Consider the following 17913-nt stretch of genomic DNA (forward strand, 5'->3'; position numbering starts at 1 on the left):
GCAAATATTACCTGATGAGCCTGAAATTAGTATCGCAGCATTAAGCCTTTAACCTTTGAATAAGAGTGAAGCCCACTTTTATGAACGCATTTAAGAGATACAAGAAGAAAAACAAATAATAACATTTATTGATTTTTACTTGTAGTGATATAGAATATCTTTTACACAGTTCTTATTTGTATGATTCTTCTGGCAATCTAAATAAATATCAAAGCAATTGTCCCTCTTAAATCAATGAAATCCAAACTTTTTGGAAAGTAGTAAAACACTTCCTCTCAGTCATCCAAGTTCTCCTGAAAACAAACAAACAAAAAACAATCCATGTGTATGTATTTTAGAGGAAGAATTCAAGGTATGTTTAAAGGAACTGGCAGGAAGGAAAAGATACGGGACAGCAAGACAGGCTTTGTGTCTTCCACTGTGACCCTCTCCCGGACTGATTTCACTGTTCCAGAGAAAACGTACCAGGTGGCATCCATAGAGCTATGTCAACAGGAAAGTGCTTTTTGTTTGACTAATCCTTAATAGCTCCCAAGGCACTGAGATAAGGAATTAAATCCTGACACAGAGGAGCAGTTGGGAATTTTGATACTGACTTCAGTGAGTCTTCACCAAGGCATTTAGCAAAGCTGCGTTCTGACAGCCACAAGAGGAGCTGGCTGATGCACTGGTCAAGGAGGGGACACTGGGTGGCTGGGTGTCAGTGACCAGTCAAGATAGGCGCCAGGCTGAACACTGCGTGGGAAAGATGAGAGAAACAAAGGGACAGAGCCAGAAACGCTCAGACAAACATCACAGTGAACTTCGTGTGCTTACCCATCCTCCATGGGCCTCAATGTAGTTTTTCACTTGAGCATTTCCATTAATCACTGTTATGAGTTGACTGGGATGAAACATAGAGGGGACTTTCTTAAGAATATGCATCATCAGTTTCACAGAAACAGAGAGAAAAGCTCTCTCATAGACCATCTCAGGGTTCTGGTCACTCCAGCTTCTGCTGAGAGAATCCACAGCAGCCTCGAACTTCTCCATCTGCAAGCATCAAGAGGGCAGTCTGAGCTTCTCCTTTTTAAATGATCACCGGATAAGTGAGTCTTGGCTCAAAATCCAACATTCAATTGAATTCCTGCATTTGTTTCTTCTACCCATGACTAAAGCAGGTGGGCCCCACAACTCCCTGGTGATATCCACACAGCATAGGACGCTCAGAGCAGGGCTCTCCTTTGCTTCTGTCTTTACTGCAGCTTCTGCAAACTACAGCATCAGGAGGCACGTTTGAAGGACTGGGGAGGACAGCTGTAGCCAGGGCTGCAACAAACCTTCAGCTAGAACTACATGCAGCATTTGAACCAAAACCATACTGGCAGGAGATCTAAGACTTCAGGGCAAGCTCAAGCCAGACCCCCTGGAGCACCTGGTCTTCTCCCATCACAGCCTTCCTCCTGCACACAGTATTTGCCCCTCATGAGTGCCAGGCTGCAGATTATCTACTGCAATGACATATCAGCCCAGGCAGAGCCAGGGCTACTCAGGTGATAAAAAGCAGCTCCCTTGGAAGAGACAAGGAGAAAAGTTGTGAGAAATCACCCACCTGGAAAAAGGCAAAGGACTGAGCAGCTCCTACAGTCTTTTGCTTAGCTTTTGTTCTGGTGGCTCATACACTGCCAGATAGAAATGAGCAGAGGCAGACTGCTGGCTATCATGTCCCTTTCCCTCAGACACCTCTGACTCCTACAGCATAAGTTGGTCTTCTCCCTAGGCTTTTGCTATTCTCCAACACAAAAGGGCTTCCAGGTTGCCCTGCAGACAAAGAGCAGGCCCAGGGCCAGACAGGACAAGTTATCCTTTACCTTCCCTGTGAGTACTTCAGCAAGAGCCTGTGAGGAAACCCTTTCAAAATCCATGTTGCACTGGTCCCCGATCTGTCGCAGACGACTGGCAATAATAACTGGGTCAAAATCACTTGGAAGTTCTCCTGCAAATGGCACAGGCCCTAAAACAATGAGCAGAGAGAGAGTAGGGTAAAGGATTATGGCATAATGTATTACTAAAAGGCAGAGAAAAAGGGAGATTATAAACTTACAACCAAGCATATTTAACACATACTACATTCGCAAAGCTACCTTAAGAGAGCTAAGGTAGTTAGTGTCTCAAGCACTTGGGACAACAATGCAGAGTAGACCTGTGACAAGACACAATAGGATATCTAAAACCAACGTCTTTAGGAAATACTGTACAGTCATTCAAGTATTCACAGATTTAGAGGGATCTAACTGAGGTTCCACAGGCAGCTCCATACCATCGATTTGCCCAGGTCTCTCCTCTCACCATAGATGCTTTATGCCCAAGTTTTGCTGCAAAGACATCCCCAGGGCCTCTCTTTTACCTTTCCAGGTTTCAGGCAGCTCCTTCCCTCTGCGCTTCCAAAGGCAAGCAAGAAAAAGAGGGATGGAGAGCACCTCGTCTCTCCCTCCTTTGATTCCAGGGACACACTCCCATTGATCAGCTGGTGAAGTCCTGCTTAGATTCCCCCAGCATTGCTAGGCTGCAGATCATGGTGTATGGAGAGGCATCAGAGAACTTAGACATCAAACTCAATGTCTCTTCTGAGTAAGTGCAAATTGCAACATTTCAAAGTCACATAGCGATCCAAATTTGGGAAGGTTTTCAAAGGAACAGGAGACATACTTCACAAATTTCAAAATTTTATATAAAAACCATTAGTACGTCTCAGTTAAACAACTTATAGGGGGGTTACGTGTGGTGTTTTTGTTTTTTTTTGTTTTTTTTTCCCCTCAGTTAAAGCATTTCTCCTTAAAAACACTGAGAAAAAAAACATGTCTATTTTTTAATGTCTGAATATTCAGTCAGAAGGAGCTACCCATCACTGAAAATTTCAGCAAAAATATTTCCAAGTTTGACAAGACCATAAGGAACTGAAAGCAGGATCTTTCAAAATAGAGTAGTGAGCAACTTTATCTTCAGCATTGCTTCCTGACCCAGCCGCCTCCTTCCCTCTCTCCTCTGCCCGCAGCCCCTGGCACTGCTGCCGCTGCCCCCCGGCTCTGTCCGGCTGCAGGCGCTCGGTGGGCACCGCACGGCGCTCAGGGAGCTGACAGCACCCGATCCACCAGAGGGAAACGAGCACCAGGCTGACTGGAGACTTTGTGGGCAAGACAACGGACACAGAGCTTCCATCGAAAACCTGTTGTTGGATGGCAGTGTTTCCGTGAGGTGTGTGAAAGGCATATCACAATTATCGTTACAATACACTCCTCAAAAACTGTAAGATATTTTACAGAATAGGATTAATAAAGCCACACCTTGCACTTACAGTAAGGCCGTTACAGTAACCAGTGTACTTTAATCTTAAACCAGGGAGACCTCTCTAGGGTTTTGCCGTTGTATAAAACACTCGATGGACTTCTGCACAGAGCAGAGTTGGAGCAACGCTTCCTGTTCCTCTCCATGCCCTGGCTGAAAGCGACTGAAGTGGGAAGAGCAATGGTTATGCTGCCAGAGAGGGTTTTCACGGCTGTGACAAGGAAATGTTTCATGACACCATGCAAAGTCCAGCTCTCTGCAACGTTCAGCAGAGCAGCGGACTGCTGCCTCCACGCTCCTCCGAAAGGCTGGCCGGGTGCAACTTTCTGTCCTTCCCCATGGGAGCCCCAGCAGGCAGCGAGCCCACCGGGCAGCCGGGAGCTGTGGGGCCCCCTGCCCGCCCTCGCCTGGGAGAAGCACGGTCGTTCCTTACCAGAACCCCCCCAAACTTCCCTGGCCCAATAAATCAGGCTGCAGTTTGGCCTTCACGGGGTTCAGGCAAGCCCACCCCACTCTACCTCTTCCCCAGAACAGAGCTAGTTTGGAGGTCATCACAGGTCTGTATTTTAAAAAGCCCAACAACCAGTGCCAAGTTACAACCTCCTTCCTTTAGCTGTTCAGTCACAACACTTCTCCAACATCTTCAGCAAACAAACAAGATTTTTCTCCCATTTCCCACCAAACTTTAGGTCTTACCTCCTGAATCTGTCTGCAGACATCGATTATCAATTTCATCGTCATGTAAGAGATCATAGTATAAGGCGTTCACAACGTGTTTCGTCTGTTCCTCAAACGTTGTCATTGCGGTTTTCTCCCAGCTATCTGAATGAAGTTGAAGGCAGGACCAGATGCCTCTGGAGCTGCTCCTCTCCTCAGGTGTCTGAATTTTCGCTTCCTTTTCCCCGTAACTGCACAAGCCCTTCCTTCTGGGAAGACTCCTCCCCAGAACAGCACAGCATGCAGATATTTGCTCTCTTAACTGTGATCATTCAAACTATGGGTGTGGTTTAGTTTCAAAATAAGCCATTAGCATGATTAACTTAAATAAAGAACTACAAGAAGCCAAACAGTGCTCACCTGCTCATTCTTCAGGAAAGGTACCTGGACAAAAGGCTGGAAACTGGAAGTCCCTGTCCCAGACCGACACTAGATTCACACTAGCTACTGGTCAGTAAAGGACAGGTTACCAAGAAGCTATCATTTTTTTTCCTGAAAACTGTGTGATATGAGTCCTGCAATGCACACCCTATATGCACGTTGTATTCCTGTGCTTATAGAAACTGGTAGTAGGAGCCCTGTTACGGTCAGCTTCTTAACTACATTTGAATTCACCCTTAGATAGCCCATCCATTACAGTAACTTGTCACACAAGACTGAAATAACTTATTGCACGCAATCTTTAAAGATAAAGAATCTTGAAAGCTTTGCTTCAAGGGAAGCTGAGGTACAAATCCTGTGTGAAACAAAGGCAGGATGGAGCGCAGTTACCTCAGGATCCACTGTAACCATCTGGCTGATGGTTAACCCACAGACTTCAGCCAAGAGACCAGCAAATAAGTACATCAGAAAGCAGTCAAGAATGATTCATGTTTTTATTTGGAAAATCAAAAATAAAATCTAAAACCTGTTGTTGGATGGCAGTGTTTCCGTGAGGTGTGTGAAAGGCATATCACAATTATCGTTACAATACACTCCTCAAAAACTGTAAGATATTTTACAGAATAGGATTAATAAAGCCACACCTTGCACTTACGGTAAGGCCGTTACAGTAACCAGTGTACTTTAATCTTAAACCAGGGAGACCTCTCTAGGGTTTTGCCGTTGTATAAAACACTCGATGGACTTCTGCACAGAGCAGAGTGGAGCAACGCTTCCTGTTCCTCTCCATGCCCTGGCTGAAAGCGACTGAAGTGGGTAGAACAATGGTTATGCTGCCGGAGAGGGTTTTCACGGCTGTGACAAGGAAATGTTTCATGACATCATGCAAGGTCCAGCTCTATGCAACTTTCAACAGAACAGAGGGACTGCTTCATAGTAATTTCTGATTACTCTTTTATATAAATAAACTCTTTTACTCTTTTATAACTTTTTACTCTTTTAACTCTTTTATTCTTTTATTACAATATTCTTGGCAAAAAAATACATTAGCTAATTGAAGTGGCCCAGCTACAGTGAGTGATACTTTCTTCTCAGAGAACACTTAATAAGCTAAGCAAACAGAAAATAAAGCAAAGAGAAAGAAGGAAAGAGTTGATGGAAAGAGAAAGCCAGGCCCTGAGATCTCCAGGGATCATTTATTTCGCTTTCCTTAAATTGCAAGAAACACAGAAAGTATGTATATAAAAAACAAATAAAAAGTTCATACATTAAAAAGCTGGGGCAGTAGACATACAGGCACAAAAAGGAAAGGGGGGGAGGGGTACAGAAATACAGTCCAGTCTGGAAGTATAAGCCTGTACAAGACTGTGATCAGTACCTGGACATGACAGTTGCCCGACAGGAAACTAACAGAAGTCACAGTTACAAATCAAAATAAGGTTGAAATACAAACAATTCTGCAAATGACAGCAGCAAAAAGTAGAAAAATTAAGTCACAATATAATCAAAAAATGATATTCCATACAGATTAATAATCTAAACAGCAATTCTTCAATTACTGTTGTGAGAACTGACAGCTGACTGAGGTTGTCAAAGTGATGCCAGGTACAAAACTCAATCTCGTTAACTCACACAAACACATTTTATGTATCTTGCTCACCCCTGCATTGTCTTAAAGAAGCCTTTGCCACAGGGATCTGAGAAAAGACTTTTCTGAGGGTGATTCATGATTAGAATAACCCATTTCAAATACAAAGGGAACACAGAGCTAGGTACTTGTCCCTGCATCGCACTGTGTCCCCCTACACACAATAAGCAGCAGAGCCCTGGAGTCTCAGAGCTATTTTTTAATTAGTTACAATTCTCTTGAAAAAAACTCCAAAATGCTGCCCTGAATTTCGCTCACTTCTGGTTCCACCAGTCACATTAGTGTCTTGTGACAATCACCACAGGTGCCAACACTTCTGTGACGCGCATCAGAACTAGCAGGCTAAGAAATACATGATCTTGTCTTTTCCCCAGCCCAGGGGGAAGACATCATTTACCTCACCCCATTCACCAGCCTCAGTAGTTTGTACCATAGCTACCCTCATACCACATGTGGTTTCTGTGCATAACACTGCTCCAGGGAAAGGCTGATAACACTCCTACAGTTTAAAAGTAGGGAACGAGCATCAGGAACAGCAAATTGAAGCCAGAGAATAAACTCTGCCTGTGCCCTGAGCAAGCATCCCACTGGGAACAGAGATGAATCAGGATTTCAGCCCAGCAACCGCTCCCATGGCAGTCCTGAAAACGGACATGAAGGCTTGCAGCGCCTCAGGCTTTGCCTCACTCTGCTTCACTGAAACCTGCATCTCCGAATCTTCTGTCTCAAGCAATAGTTCTGTTAGGAAGAGGCAACCAGTGTCATCCTGAGCGCTGAAATAAGCTTTCCATGGCTGGACACCAGCTTTGCTCATAGCAATAGTATGGATGTGGACGACATGAAAAGCAGTCTGTATGGTATCTGGATGAACAGTTCTACCCCAGGGCAGAGAGTGCTGGCAGCTAATGTCCAGGCTCAGCCAGGTCTTCTCAAACTGTTCTGCAGTCAGGTAAACATCAGGAATTAAGGTCAGGTTGCCTGTATCAGGATGAACCTCAAGGACTTCTTGATTCCCTTCAGAAATCAGAGACTCTGAAATGAAACCAAAAACATGTGAGATGCAGCATATATTGTGCTACTTACAGTTTCCCAAAGAACCTCTCAGGAGGCCATCAGATGAAGAAGGTTGGAATTATGGCACCTTCTGCAGCATCTGGACGCCTCCCTGGGCAGCCTGCTCTAAGGAACCTGCTTTGGCGGGTGGATGGACCCGATGATCATTCAAGGTCCCTTCCAACCCCTACAATTTTGAGATTCTGTGATCTCCCTAGGCTAATGAGGTTGTGATCAGCCAGACACTGTACAAGATATTCAGAACACTAAACAGCATTCTCAAAGCACTGATGATAATTTTCTCATGATAATTTTCATGAGAAATCCATGTATGAGAGAAATTGAAACCCAGACGTGGGTGAGGCTGGTTACCTGTGCCTCTGTTCCCAGAGTCGGTACAAGGAGAAAAAGCATAGCAGGATTCCACTGGCTGTTGAGCAGTGACAAGCGCCCAGCGTGCTCTGCCATAAACAGGTACAAGAGTATTAAACTCAGAAGCCCACGTATTCACTGGTTGTTCAGTTTGGTCTTCCAGGAGCCCCAAGGAGGGGTCAGACTTAGGGCTGCACAGGACCCGCTTCACTTCTTCCACACCGGACTGTAAGAGGCGATAGTAGAACAATCCACGGTCTCGTACTGCCATATCCTTCTCCTCCTCTGGGAATTGGAGGAACATAGTTTTAGGAGAGACAATTCTAGCATTTGGATTTCTCCAGAGTAGCCCTTCATTACTAAACACAGCTTCCCAGGGACAGAGCGGAAAACTGTTACACTCACCCACCAGGGACACGTAGCAGCCCCTTGCATAAAGCCACCTTACCTTGCCATCCTCAGTGGTCTCCTCACAGCCAGGATGCCATCACTGCATCCATGCTCTGAGGACACAGCAAAGCCAGGTCCTAAAAAGCCTGTACTACCACTGTAACGAAACAGAATGCTGAAAATGGAAACCCACCTATGCAGTGATAGAGCAGTCTCCCTAGCATGTCCTGACATTCAGCAGGACGAGATAGGAAGAGTCGCACCAGTGCTGTCAGAAGCTCCATCTTTACTGCTGGAAACACCTCTGATTTCACGTTCTCCACAAAGTCCTCTAAAACATAGGGGGCGTTTGGTACTTTCTCACCATGTGCCCCCAGGAGCCAGATCAGTGCTTGCTTGCCCTGAAGGAACCACAGAAAGCACATACTATGCTTACCAGGACAGCAGTGCTGTTTACCAGAAAGTCAGCGATGACATGGAATCAACTGACACAAGCACAAATCTTCTGAAGCTTTCTGATCCTTGTAATGCCAATCATAAGCCACACGAAACTCAAGGAGTTAGATTCCACCCATCCTCAACAGCTGCTAGCCCAAGGCATAAAGCCACCTTACCTCACTGTCCTGGATGGTGTCCTCACAGCTAGGCAGCGCCTGACACACTGCATCCGTGCACTGGGGACACAGCCAAACCAGGTCCCGAAAAGCCTGAACTACCGCTGCAATGAAACAAAACTCTCAGCATTCCCCAAGAATTATAAAACCATTAGGCAAAATAAATAAAAAAAGATAAATAAAAAATGTATAAAACAGTCAAAAGACTGCAAAGTCTGAGCTAAAGAGGTTGGTGCGTTTCTCAGGACTGTTTTGAAACACCCTTCTTCAAAATCCCATGACATTGCTCTTGTCAGTGCAAAGTTACACGAAGTCTAAAACAAAGCACTGAAACTTCAGATTGTTCCTCTGGCTGCCGGAAAGTAATCTCTCTTCTGGACATTCCCTGGGCTTTAAAAAGAGACTGACTCATGATGTCTCAGACATACAATGTTAGAACAACAAATTGAAACTAACACCAATTCAAAACGTGTTTCGTGAACTTTAGGTCAATATTTTAAATGCTCCTGCACACTTACAAACTACAGCAGCTACTAAGACCTAATTCAACAGATGCCTGCAGGCATGCAACTTTGAAAGCTGAAAGCAAGAGCATTAAGATAAGGGGGGCAGAAATAGCACAGATATGAAGTTAGATTTGATAGCAGCAGCAGACAGAAGTCTGGGTAAAGCTGAATCAGACAGCAGAAGAGAAATCACAAAAGTTTAAAAGACACAGGCCAAGGGTCCCCATTAGAAAGAATTCAAGATTAGAACTATTGACCAGCTAGGTCTTCACAAATAGCCACTAAAATGCCTCTGCTGAGTCCCTCAGTCCTTGGAGCCAACAGATGGCAGACAGAAGGGAGCCCACATATCTTACCAGACCATTAATACAGCTATAACCATTTCCCAAGGAAGTGAAAAAAACATACCCGCACCCCACCAGGGAGACTTCCACCTGAAGATCCCAATTAAATTAAATGCCACGTGCCTTCTAAAGCCTCAAATTTTGGAATCACAAGCCCCAACAAGGCCATTTCCTGAAAGCATAAGCCATGTAAAAAAACCTGCAGATGATTACCTGAGGTGATATGCTCCTGCTGAAACCCCAAGAGCTCTGTCAGAATCCCCATGCACTGTTCAGTGTACGTCCTAGCAATATTGCCTGCAGAGACACCAAAGAGCATAGAAGGCAACCAGTAAATCAGAGTGAAATAGGAAACGTGAGCCCAACTGTTCATCACAAACTCATCTGAAAGAACTTATCCCTCATCTATTTTGACGATACGTTCCAGAAGTGTAGTAAGATGAGCACATATACCTAACATAAGGGATACATTCCTTTTTTGAAGAAAAAGGTTCCGTTTACCTCAGAAGAAGTCTGAACTTTTCTTAAACATAACACGAGAAAAGCATTTTAGCATCCAAGGCTTTCTCCTGAGGAACGCCATAAAACTTCAGTATTTTAAAGCTTGCAAAACCAAAACTAAACTGCCCCAAAACTCTGCCTCCATCACAACTCAAACAAACCCGTATTATAGCAGCTCTACAGTTTCAATAAGACTCAACATTATAACACTCATTAATGGGATGAAAGGATTTCATTCAGTCCAGAGTTAATTTCTTTAGAGCATCTCATAAGAGAGCAGACATCTGAAAAAGACTCAAAGACATTATACTCAGCCAGAAACAGTTCAATACCAGGACTTCTGAGAAAATCAACACCATCGTGGTTTAGAAACACCCATGAAACACTCCTGGGAAGGGTGATTTTTAGCAGAGAAAGGCACACCTTAAAGATCTAGGGCTGCAGCTGCTTCTGAGGCAAGGCAGAGCTCTTACCTATAGCAGAGATCGCCCCCTGGGCAAGCTCTTCAGATATATCAGTGCAATACCCTTTCAGCTCCTCCAGCACTTGTAGCACATTTTCATCATTCACCAGCTCGCACAACACTTCCATCTTCTGGCATTTGATGTAGTGCGGTTCTGAATATGAGCAGAAGAACTTTTTGTAGTGGCTGCTAAAATGACCAGGGAGGCTACTGAGGATCTGGCGCACGTGACACAGTGCAGTGAAGCACAGCTCCCTGCTCTCCGAAGTGCAGGCAGACAGCAGCGGTCCCTTCACTCTCACCAAAACATCTGCCTGCACATGTGGGTACTCCCTGGCTAGGACCAGGAAAAGCTTGGTGGCTGCCATCACGACGCTGGGGCTGCTGCTTTTAAGATATCCGTCTAGTAAATTTAGAATGTCGAAAAGCTCCTCCTCAGAGCGGGGTCTGTAACGCAGCAGGAAGGCAAGCACCTCACTTTGCCCCCACTGATCTAGGTCGGCCATCCTGCCAAGAAAACAAACACAGTTTGCAGGAGTCAAGAAGTGCACAAAGATCCATGCCGCGCAGAGTAGTGGCCGTAGCCTGCCAGTTGCTTGCATGCTCCATTCTAGATCAAATGCTGTATTTCAGAAGTAGACACCACAATTTTATCTCAAGACGATTGACCAATTTACAGGTGTAGGCTTAAATTTGTACCAATTGCGCACTTTTGCTTGTGCACTAAGCCAGAGAAACAAAGACAAGATCCCTGGACGCAGCAATTATCTTGCTTTTGCTGTATCATATAGAATTATTTGCCAAAAAAAAAAAGTATATATATATCATTTCTTCAAGCAATAGATATCTAATGAATTAGACATCTTTCAGTTTGTTGGAAAAGATACACCAGAAAACCCACGTCACAAATGTATCGCGTATGCTATCACAATTAAAAAATATAAAACAAGCACATTAGCTTGCAATTCCTAACAAACCAGAAGCAAGGACTCCCTGGAAAAGCAGGGCATCTCAGATGTCTCTTAAGACCTTAGCACAAAACGTGTTTTAGGACAGGCAGCTCTGTCCTGGATCGCCTCTCCAGGTCTGACAGGGGCCCCGGGACACCCGCTCCGCTGGCGGACAAACGCCGGGCAGCAGAGCGAGGCTCCCAGCAGCGCGGCACGGCCGGGAACCCACCTGTTGAGGAGGTGATGGGCGATGGGTTTGTTGATGACGACTCCCCCCTCCTTCCGCAGGATCTCCTCCAGAGCCCTGAGGCAGTTCACCACCACGATGGGGTCCTGGTCCCGCAGCAGGCTGTACAGCTCGTTCACCAGGGCGCCGTCTGCAACCGAGCCCAAAGGCTGCCCCCCGCCCCGACCCCGCGGGCACAGCGCCGTGTCCCCGCCGCCCCCCCCCGCCCCCCGGGCCCCACTCACCCACTTCGGCGTCGCCCTGCAGCTCGTGCACCTTGGCGCAGCCCAGCACCGCCGCCCGCCTCACGTAGGAGGCCGGGTCGCGCAGCCCGTTCAGCAGCGGCTGCCGCACGTACTCCTGAGCGCCGGGCACCCTGCGGGGACGGGGCGTCAGGGGCTGGGGTACGGGGAGGGGTACGGGGGGGGGGGGGGTGGGTGGGGAGGGGGCCGCGGGGAGCGCACCTGAGGCTGCAGAGGCTGCGCAGCGCCAGGCCGCGCACGGCGGGGCTGGGGTCGGCGCAGTCGGTGCGCAGCGTGTTGACGGCCAGCAGCGCCAGGCGCGGCAGGCGCGGGGCGTGTGCGCGCACGTAGAGGTGCACCAGCTTCTTCTGCACCACGTCGGCCGCCGCGCCCGCCTTCACCATCTCGGCGAACAGCCCCGACACGTCCGCGCCCTGCGTCATGAGCCTGAGGCGGGCACGGGGATGGGCGCGGGGCCGTCAGCCGCCGGCCGCCCCCCGCCGGAGCCCCCCCCACACACACCCACCCCCACCCCGCCCCCGGCCGCCCCGCACCGGACGACGCGCAGGACGGCGGCGCGGTACCGCAGCGGGTCCGCCTGCACGTGCGGGTTGCCCAGCGCCCGGCGCAGGTCGCGCAGCGCCTCCTCGCCGCCCAGGTACGGCATGGCCGGGACGGGACCGGACGGGACGGGACGGGCAGGGCAGGGCAGGGCAAGGCCGCCCCTCACCGGCACCGGCACCGGCACCGCGCACGCGCCGCCCCCGCCCCGCCCCGCCCGCGCCTGCGCGGCGCCGCCCCCGGCACTGGGCGGGAAGCGGCGGCGCCATGGGCGGCAGGGAGCTGGGCGGCAGGGAGCTGGGCGGTAGGGATCTGCCCGGCAGGGTGCTGCCCGGCACCCCCATCGCCGTGGACTTCTGGAGCGTGCGGCGGGCGGGCGGCGCGCGGCTCTTCTTCCTGTCGCACATGCACGCGGACCACACGGCCGGGCTGTCCAGCACCTGGCGCCGGCCGCTCTACTGCTCGCCGCTCACCGCCCGCCTGCTGCACCACCGCCTGCAGGTAGGTGCCCGGGGCCCGGCCCCGCCGCGGCCCGGCCCGGCCCGGCCCCGTCACGGCTCCGCCCGCCCGCAGGTGCCGCGGTGCTGGATCCGGCCGCTGGAGGTGGGGCAGAGCCACGCGCTGGGCGAGGAGGTGACGGTGACGCTGCTGGACGCCAACCACTGCCCCGGCGCCGTCATGTTCCTCTTCGAGGGCGCCTTCGGCACCATCCTCTACACAGGTACGGGCCGGGCCCCCGCGGCCTCGCCGCGCCCGCCGCGCCCTCACGGCCCGCTCCCACAGGGGATTTCCGCTACGCCAGCGCCATGCGGCGCGAGCCGGTGCTGAGGGGCCGCCGCATCGACCGCCTGTACCTGGACACCACGCACTGCCGCCCGTGCCAGCCCCTGCCCTCGCGGAGCTGCGCCGCCCGCCAGGCCGCACGCCTCATCCGCGCGCACCCGTCCCACCGCGTGGTGGTCGGTGAGTGCCGCCTCGTGCCCAGGCCGCACGCCGTCCCTCGCCGCCCCGGTACATGGCTCACGGTTTTCTCCCTCGCAGGTGTGTACAGCCTGGGGAAGGAGGCGCTGCTGGTGGAGCTGGCGGTGGAGTTCGGCACCTGGGTCGTGGTGAGCCCCTCGCGCCTGGAGGAGATGCGGCTGCTGGAGATGCCCAACGTGTTCACTGCCGAGGAGGGGGCCGGCTGGATCCGCGCGGTGGACGTCGCCGAGATCCGCCGGGACACCCTCGTCAGCTGGAACACGACGCATCCTACCATTGCTATCCTCCCCACCGGCAGGCCCGTGAAGATCACCCACCCCAACATCTTCCCCATCCCGTACTCAGATCACTCGTCCTTTTCAGAGTTGTGCGAGTTTGTGAAGTGGTTGAAACCCTGCTCGGTCATCCCACTTGTTAGGGACGACATGTGCCAGGCTTACTTTCAGAAATACCTAAGTTCTGACCACCAGCCACTTCCTGACCTCAAAATCCCAAAGCCTGTGCAAGAGTCTTTGCAGCAGCAAAGCAAAACAAAGACACGGAGGACTGTGTGCCAGCAAGCTCTTTTCAAGAGACACTCTGTGTCCCAAGGAGTTGTCTACGAGTCCCCAGAAAAACATACTGAGGAGTCTGATGGGCCGAGGGGCATTAAGGTTCCTCAGCAGAACTTCTGTGCATCAGCTTTCTGCTCCAAAGAAGGTTGTACTGGTTGTCACGTGTCCAAGGAAAAAGGGAAGGAAGAACAGAGTGGAGAACAGTCAGGAGTAGCAATAGCAGCTGGCGCTGTTAGACAGTCGCCTGTTTCTGATGAGCACGTTCCAAGTGGGTTTGCAGAGTCGTATTTACTTGTTCCTTTAAATGTCTTAAAGCGGAATTCCTCACAGAAATTTGACAGGGTGGTAGAAGATTTCCTTAGGAGGGGAGAAGCATCCTGAAAATTGCATGGTGCCTGCCAGGTCAAATGCAGTTGATAGCAGTGATTCTAACTTAATGCTGCATCCCGTTTGTTGTGTTCACATTTCCCATCATGAGAGTGGAGCTCAGCTATGGGGCTTTACTGTCTTTACCTCTAATAAGAGGAGAAAGAAAACAAGCAATAGTTGTAGATTTTTTTTTTTTGCTTATTTATTTTTATATCTTTGTCTACATCTGTTGGGTACCCATGCTACCTATGGGCAGCGTGGTCCCACTACATCTGTGCCTTTTACCTGCTTTTGGCGGTGGTTTACATGTCGTGGCAAAAGATTTTGCCAGGCTGATACAAGTTGAGCAGCAGAGGGCGTGAGCTGCCTGCACTTTAAGTAATGGGTTTGTGTGTGATGAGAGAAGCAAGAAGGGGGGAAATCTAACAGTCCTGGAGATTCCTCTTTTCTACGTACATGTAATACCTCATTGATAATGAGCAATTCAAGGTGCATTACAAATATTATTTATTAGGGTACATTTTAAAAATTGGTGCTTAAAGAAATGTAGAAAAATAAAGTGTTTTAAAAGTCTGTTAATTGCTGTAATACCTCCAGACAGCACTGCTTTTGCATCCTGCCAACTGCAGCTGGATGCAGTTCTGCTCTTCTGAAAGCACCACTTTCATATTAATTGTAAATAGCTTTTTCAGGTCACTGGCTGACAAAAATAGGACTTGTGTGAATTCCTCTGCTCTGGACTTTCTGGAATGGATTGCTTTATCCTCTACAACCTCTGCACTTGAGCCTGCAAGCCTGAATTCTTCCTCTTGACAGCATAGTGCTTCTGGTAACTGTTAGCATTCTGCTAGACCTGTTGCTTTCCCCATCCGCTGCTTGTTCTTATCAGGCAATGCGATAGAAGATAACGAAACATCTGCTTACTGGTGTAAAACGTTAAGTCCTAGCAGCATTGTTTGGAAGGAATACTGTGGCTGAACAGCAAAATTGTCTCTGTTAGCTTAGAGACAGGCACTGCAGCACTCCAGGTCAACTGCAGGGAGCTGGAGTCTGAAGACACTGGTTATCTTTGCAGAACTGCACTAGCAACAGATTACAAACTGGCTCGCTGTGGGGTTGTGAAAGCAACAGTGAAGTGGAACTGGCCACTAGGTGCTTAACTGGGAGTAACAAACTAATTTGTTATTCAGCTTTTCCAAACTGTCTCATTACTTTCAACACAATGTTTCAAATGATTTCAACAGGATCGGAGCTTCTTCTGAATGTAGTGTCCTGTGAGGTCTTCCCAAGGCCAGTCAGCTAGATGGTTGAATTTCCTGAACCAAATCAGATGTTTAAAAAAAAAAAAAAAAAAAAGTTTGCTCTTTAAGAAAGCTAGGGCTTGTGAAAGGCAAAGATGCCTGTAGATGCAGCAGCCACACCTGTCTAAAAACAAGGCTGTCATGAACAGTAATCATGATGACTGCCAGAGTGGGTATGTTTGCAAAGCTACTTGGCAAACACGAGTCCTAACTCCTAACCCTGTGCCTTCCCAGGCGCTGTGACATGATCACTAAATACAAGCAGTGCCTTTTGGTGGGGCTGCCTATTGCTCTGCCTGCCAGCCCCCAGATGGGATATTGGAAATGATGGAGCAGTGTTCTGCATTTTACCATAGAAATATACTTCAAAAGCGGTAGCAAGGGCAGCTCAAACGTCTTGTGGTCTGTGCTTCCTGTTTCTTGGAGGCTTCTCTGTGGATTATTTGCCAGTCAAAATTAAACTGCAGAGCCCCAGCAGGTCAGCACGAGTTGAGGCACCTGCATCTTTTGTAACATCTGAGACTGACGGGGAATTAATTGCCTTATGTTTGAGGTTGTTGCTGTTGCTGGCTGCCTTGGAGACACAGGCTGTACTTTCGTGCTGTTGAAACGTAAGTAACTCGCTTGACAGGCAGGCGAGGGAAACACTGCCTGCACTCCCATATTCCACATCCCGCTCTCAGCGTGCAGCTTTTCCACTGCTCAGAACGAATGCTTGCGTTGTGAGTCACTGCTCCATTTAGGTATGTTGCAAATGACCTCTGAGATCCCGTGCGTTTTGCTGCTCGTGTTGCGTGGCATCCAGCCTTTCCTCTTTTTTATCAACCCTAAATGAAGCAGACAGCCTCCAGGTGAACCTCTGAGCAAAATGGAGTTGTCAATGTTAATCCTTTGCAGAGGCAACTGGTCATTAGGACACACAAACAAGTGAAAATAGCAAAGACTTCAGAGGCTGGGGATCCGCTCCCCATGTCTGAGCACTTAGTTAAAACTACGGAAGAAATGCTGGTTTCTGTTACTAGAGCATAAATGGTAACTGCTGCCGCTTCAGAAAGAAATTATCCAACTTGTATAGAACCAAAATACTAAAGTCTGCAGATTTAAAAGGCAATTGAAGCAGGAGAGACTTTACCAACAGACAGCATGTTGGAGATGCACAGCGTTTAAAATGCACGAGGCATTTTAGTGTGCCAGACATGTTTCCTCCCTTTAATCTTAGGTGTTGAAATACTTTTCTGTGTGTGTATTATCCTAAAATCCTGGAAAACCAAACATGGCCTAGTGGGAAAAACTGGTACTAGCAATGCATAACTCAGGTTTCCGAGAATCATTCAGCTTCCCCTGAAGTCTGCTAGTATCTAGCTGTCCTCCTCTAGGTTTTGTTGTCTTTCATGCTTGCTTCCAAAATTTTCTTCTCTTCCTACCAGCAACCTAGCTCACATGGGAAGTGTTAGTGCAGCCAAGAGCCGGAGCGTCTGTCGTGCTGCTTCCAGCTCAGCTGCACAGAACTATGCCAACACCGCTACCAGAGGTGTGTTTTGCTCGCAGCAGTGACAAGGAGAAGCTGTAGCCAACTATTAGCTTGGCTATGGCATATCTAGGGCTGTGTGCTACAGTCATCCCTGCAGGAAAACTAAAATAGCATTCAGCCCAAAGCCCTCCCAAATCTATATGCACAGAAGGCGCTGGAGCTGTTTATCTCTGTCCAACAGTTGAGAACCAAACCCCAGTGGGATGAAACAACTCACCCAAGGCTTTACAGAGCCTACAGAGGAGCTAGGAACAGAGCTGTGTTCCCTTTGGCAAGTTTTCAAAACTGTGTTAACAAGCTGTGATCAAACACTGGTGTGTCATGAGGGCAGGGCAGCCTTATGGTTCTGGGAGCAGGGCTGCCCGGCCGAGCTCTTTCCACGCAGTTGCCTGTGGAATTCCAAGTGCTGCACTGTGAAACAGGTGGTTTGGTTCTAACTTTCCTGTAACCGAGTAGAGAACCCCCTGAAGGTGTACCCTGCCTGTGCTATGGAGAGGAGGGAATGGACCCTGTCGGTTTAGGTTGCTGCCAAGCAACACAAGTAAAACGTACTTTGTGTTCCATGGCAAACAAGCATGTAATGCAGGCTGGTAGGGAACACCCTAAAGCACTCTTCTCAGTGGTGTTTCTAACTCTGCTTCCCATAGTACAAGGCTCAAACACTTAGGGCAACTGCTAAGCTGTGGACTTGCTTTGCATTTTTGCAGCACAGGTTCTCATTGCTATTTTTCTAGATAAAAAGAATTGTGTAACAGGGAGATCTTCAAGAAAACTAATTCAGAGAGCTTACAGAATTTCTTGCACGGTATATTGTAGTGTTAGGCTCATGCCAAGCTAACTTGAAGCCTAAAATCTCTAGCTTTTTCTTTTTTGGACCCTTCTGAA

General features: G+C 48.6%; 3 protein-coding genes across 9 annotated transcripts; 1 reads left to right on the forward strand and 2 right to left on the reverse strand.

The window, feature by feature from the left end:
* Nucleotides 1-107: 107 nt before the first annotated feature.
* Nucleotides 108-4247, reverse strand: BCL2L15 (BCL2 like 15). The gene is made up of 4 exons (XM_068659766.1): nucleotides 4021-4247; nucleotides 1851-1993; nucleotides 817-1032; nucleotides 108-293 (listed from the first exon to the last, which is right to left on the reverse strand). Exons 1-4 carry the CDS (start codon nucleotides 4124-4126, stop codon nucleotides 276-278), a joined length of 483 nt encoding a protein of 160 aa, XP_068515867.1. The 5' UTR covers nucleotides 4127-4247; the 3' UTR covers nucleotides 108-275.
* Nucleotides 2767-12421, reverse strand: AP4B1 (adaptor related protein complex 4 subunit beta 1). 3 transcript variants are annotated; one of them, XR_011089751.1, is made up of 11 exons: nucleotides 12286-12421; nucleotides 11954-12178; nucleotides 11735-11865; nucleotides 11493-11640; nucleotides 10324-10820; nucleotides 9563-9646; nucleotides 8500-8603; nucleotides 8079-8286; nucleotides 7496-7780; nucleotides 5350-7102; nucleotides 2767-3608 (listed from the first exon to the last, which is right to left on the reverse strand). XR_011089751.1 is itself a non-coding variant. In XM_068659755.1 (10 exons), the coding sequence occupies exons 1-10, from the start codon at nucleotides 12396-12398 to the stop codon at nucleotides 6675-6677; spliced, it is 2223 nt and encodes a 740-aa protein (XP_068515856.1). In that variant the 5' UTR covers nucleotides 12399-12421; the 3' UTR covers nucleotides 4903-6674. The 3 variants fall into 3 exon arrangements, 2 of the variants coding, with proteins under 2 accessions (XP_068515856.1, XP_068515857.1); XM_068659755.1 differs by lacking the exon at nucleotides 2767-3608 and having other exon boundaries at nucleotides 4903-7102; XM_068659756.1 differs by lacking the exons at nucleotides 2767-3608; nucleotides 11493-11640 and having other exon boundaries at nucleotides 4903-7102; nucleotides 10324-10467.
* On the forward strand, nucleotides 12397-15385 carry DCLRE1B (DNA cross-link repair 1B). 5 transcript variants are annotated; one of them, XM_068659758.1, is made up of 4 exons: nucleotides 12397-12579; nucleotides 12610-12793; nucleotides 12866-13255; nucleotides 13334-15385. In XM_068659758.1, the coding sequence occupies exons 1-4, from the start codon at nucleotides 12397-12399 to the stop codon at nucleotides 14206-14208; spliced, it is 1632 nt and encodes a 543-aa protein (XP_068515859.1). In that variant the 3' UTR covers nucleotides 14209-15385. The 5 variants fall into 5 exon arrangements, with proteins under 5 accessions (XP_068515859.1, XP_068515858.1, XP_068515862.1 ...); XM_068659761.1 differs by having other exon boundaries at nucleotides 12488-12793; nucleotides 12866-13013; nucleotides 13076-13255; XM_068659760.1 differs by having other exon boundaries at nucleotides 12509-12579; nucleotides 12610-13013; nucleotides 13076-13255.
* Nucleotides 15386-17913: the final 2528 nt, after the last annotated feature.

This window comes from Anas acuta, chromosome 24, assembly GCF_963932015.1.
Source record: "Anas acuta chromosome 24, bAnaAcu1.1, whole genome shotgun sequence".
In the NCBI taxonomy this organism is placed as follows: Eukaryota; Metazoa; Chordata; class Aves; order Anseriformes; family Anatidae; genus Anas; species Anas acuta.

Bases quoted from the DNA above. Each gene is read 5' to 3' on its own strand.
- BCL2L15 (XM_068659766.1), bottom strand. From the start codon at position 4,126: ATGACAACGTTTGAGGAACAGACGAAACACGTTGTGAACGCCTTATAC. The intron at 1,994-4,020 runs GTAAGACCTAAA...TCATTGTTTTAG, and splicing joins TCTGCAGACAGATTCAGGAG to GGCCTGTGCCATTTGCAGGA. The intron at 1,033-1,850 runs GTAAAGGATAAC...TGATGCTTGCAG, and splicing joins CTGAAGTACTCACAGGGAAG to ATGGAGAAGTTCGAGGCTGC.
- DCLRE1B (XM_068659757.1), top strand. From the start codon at position 12,397: ATGGCCGGGACGGGACCGGACGGGACGGGACGGGCAGGGCAGGGCAGG. The intron at 12,580-12,609 runs CGGCAGGGAGCT...TAGGGATCTGCC, and splicing joins ATGGGCGGCAGGGAGCTGGG to CGGCAGGGTGCTGCCCGGCA. The intron at 13,256-13,333 runs GTGAGTGCCGCC...TCTCCCTCGCAG, and splicing joins GTCCCACCGCGTGGTGGTCG to GTGTGTACAGCCTGGGGAAG.
- AP4B1 (XM_068659755.1), bottom strand. From the start codon at position 12,398: ATGCCGTACCTGGGCGGCGAGGAGGCGCTGCGCGACCTGCGCCGGGCG. The intron at 12,179-12,285 runs GTGCGGGGCGGC...TGCCCGCCTCAG, and splicing joins GCCGTCCTGCGCGTCGTCCG to GCTCATGACGCAGGGCGCGG. The intron at 8,604-9,562 runs GTAATCATCTGC...GTTTCATTGCAG, and splicing joins GCAGGAGCATATCACCTCAG to CGGTAGTTCAGGCTTTTCGG.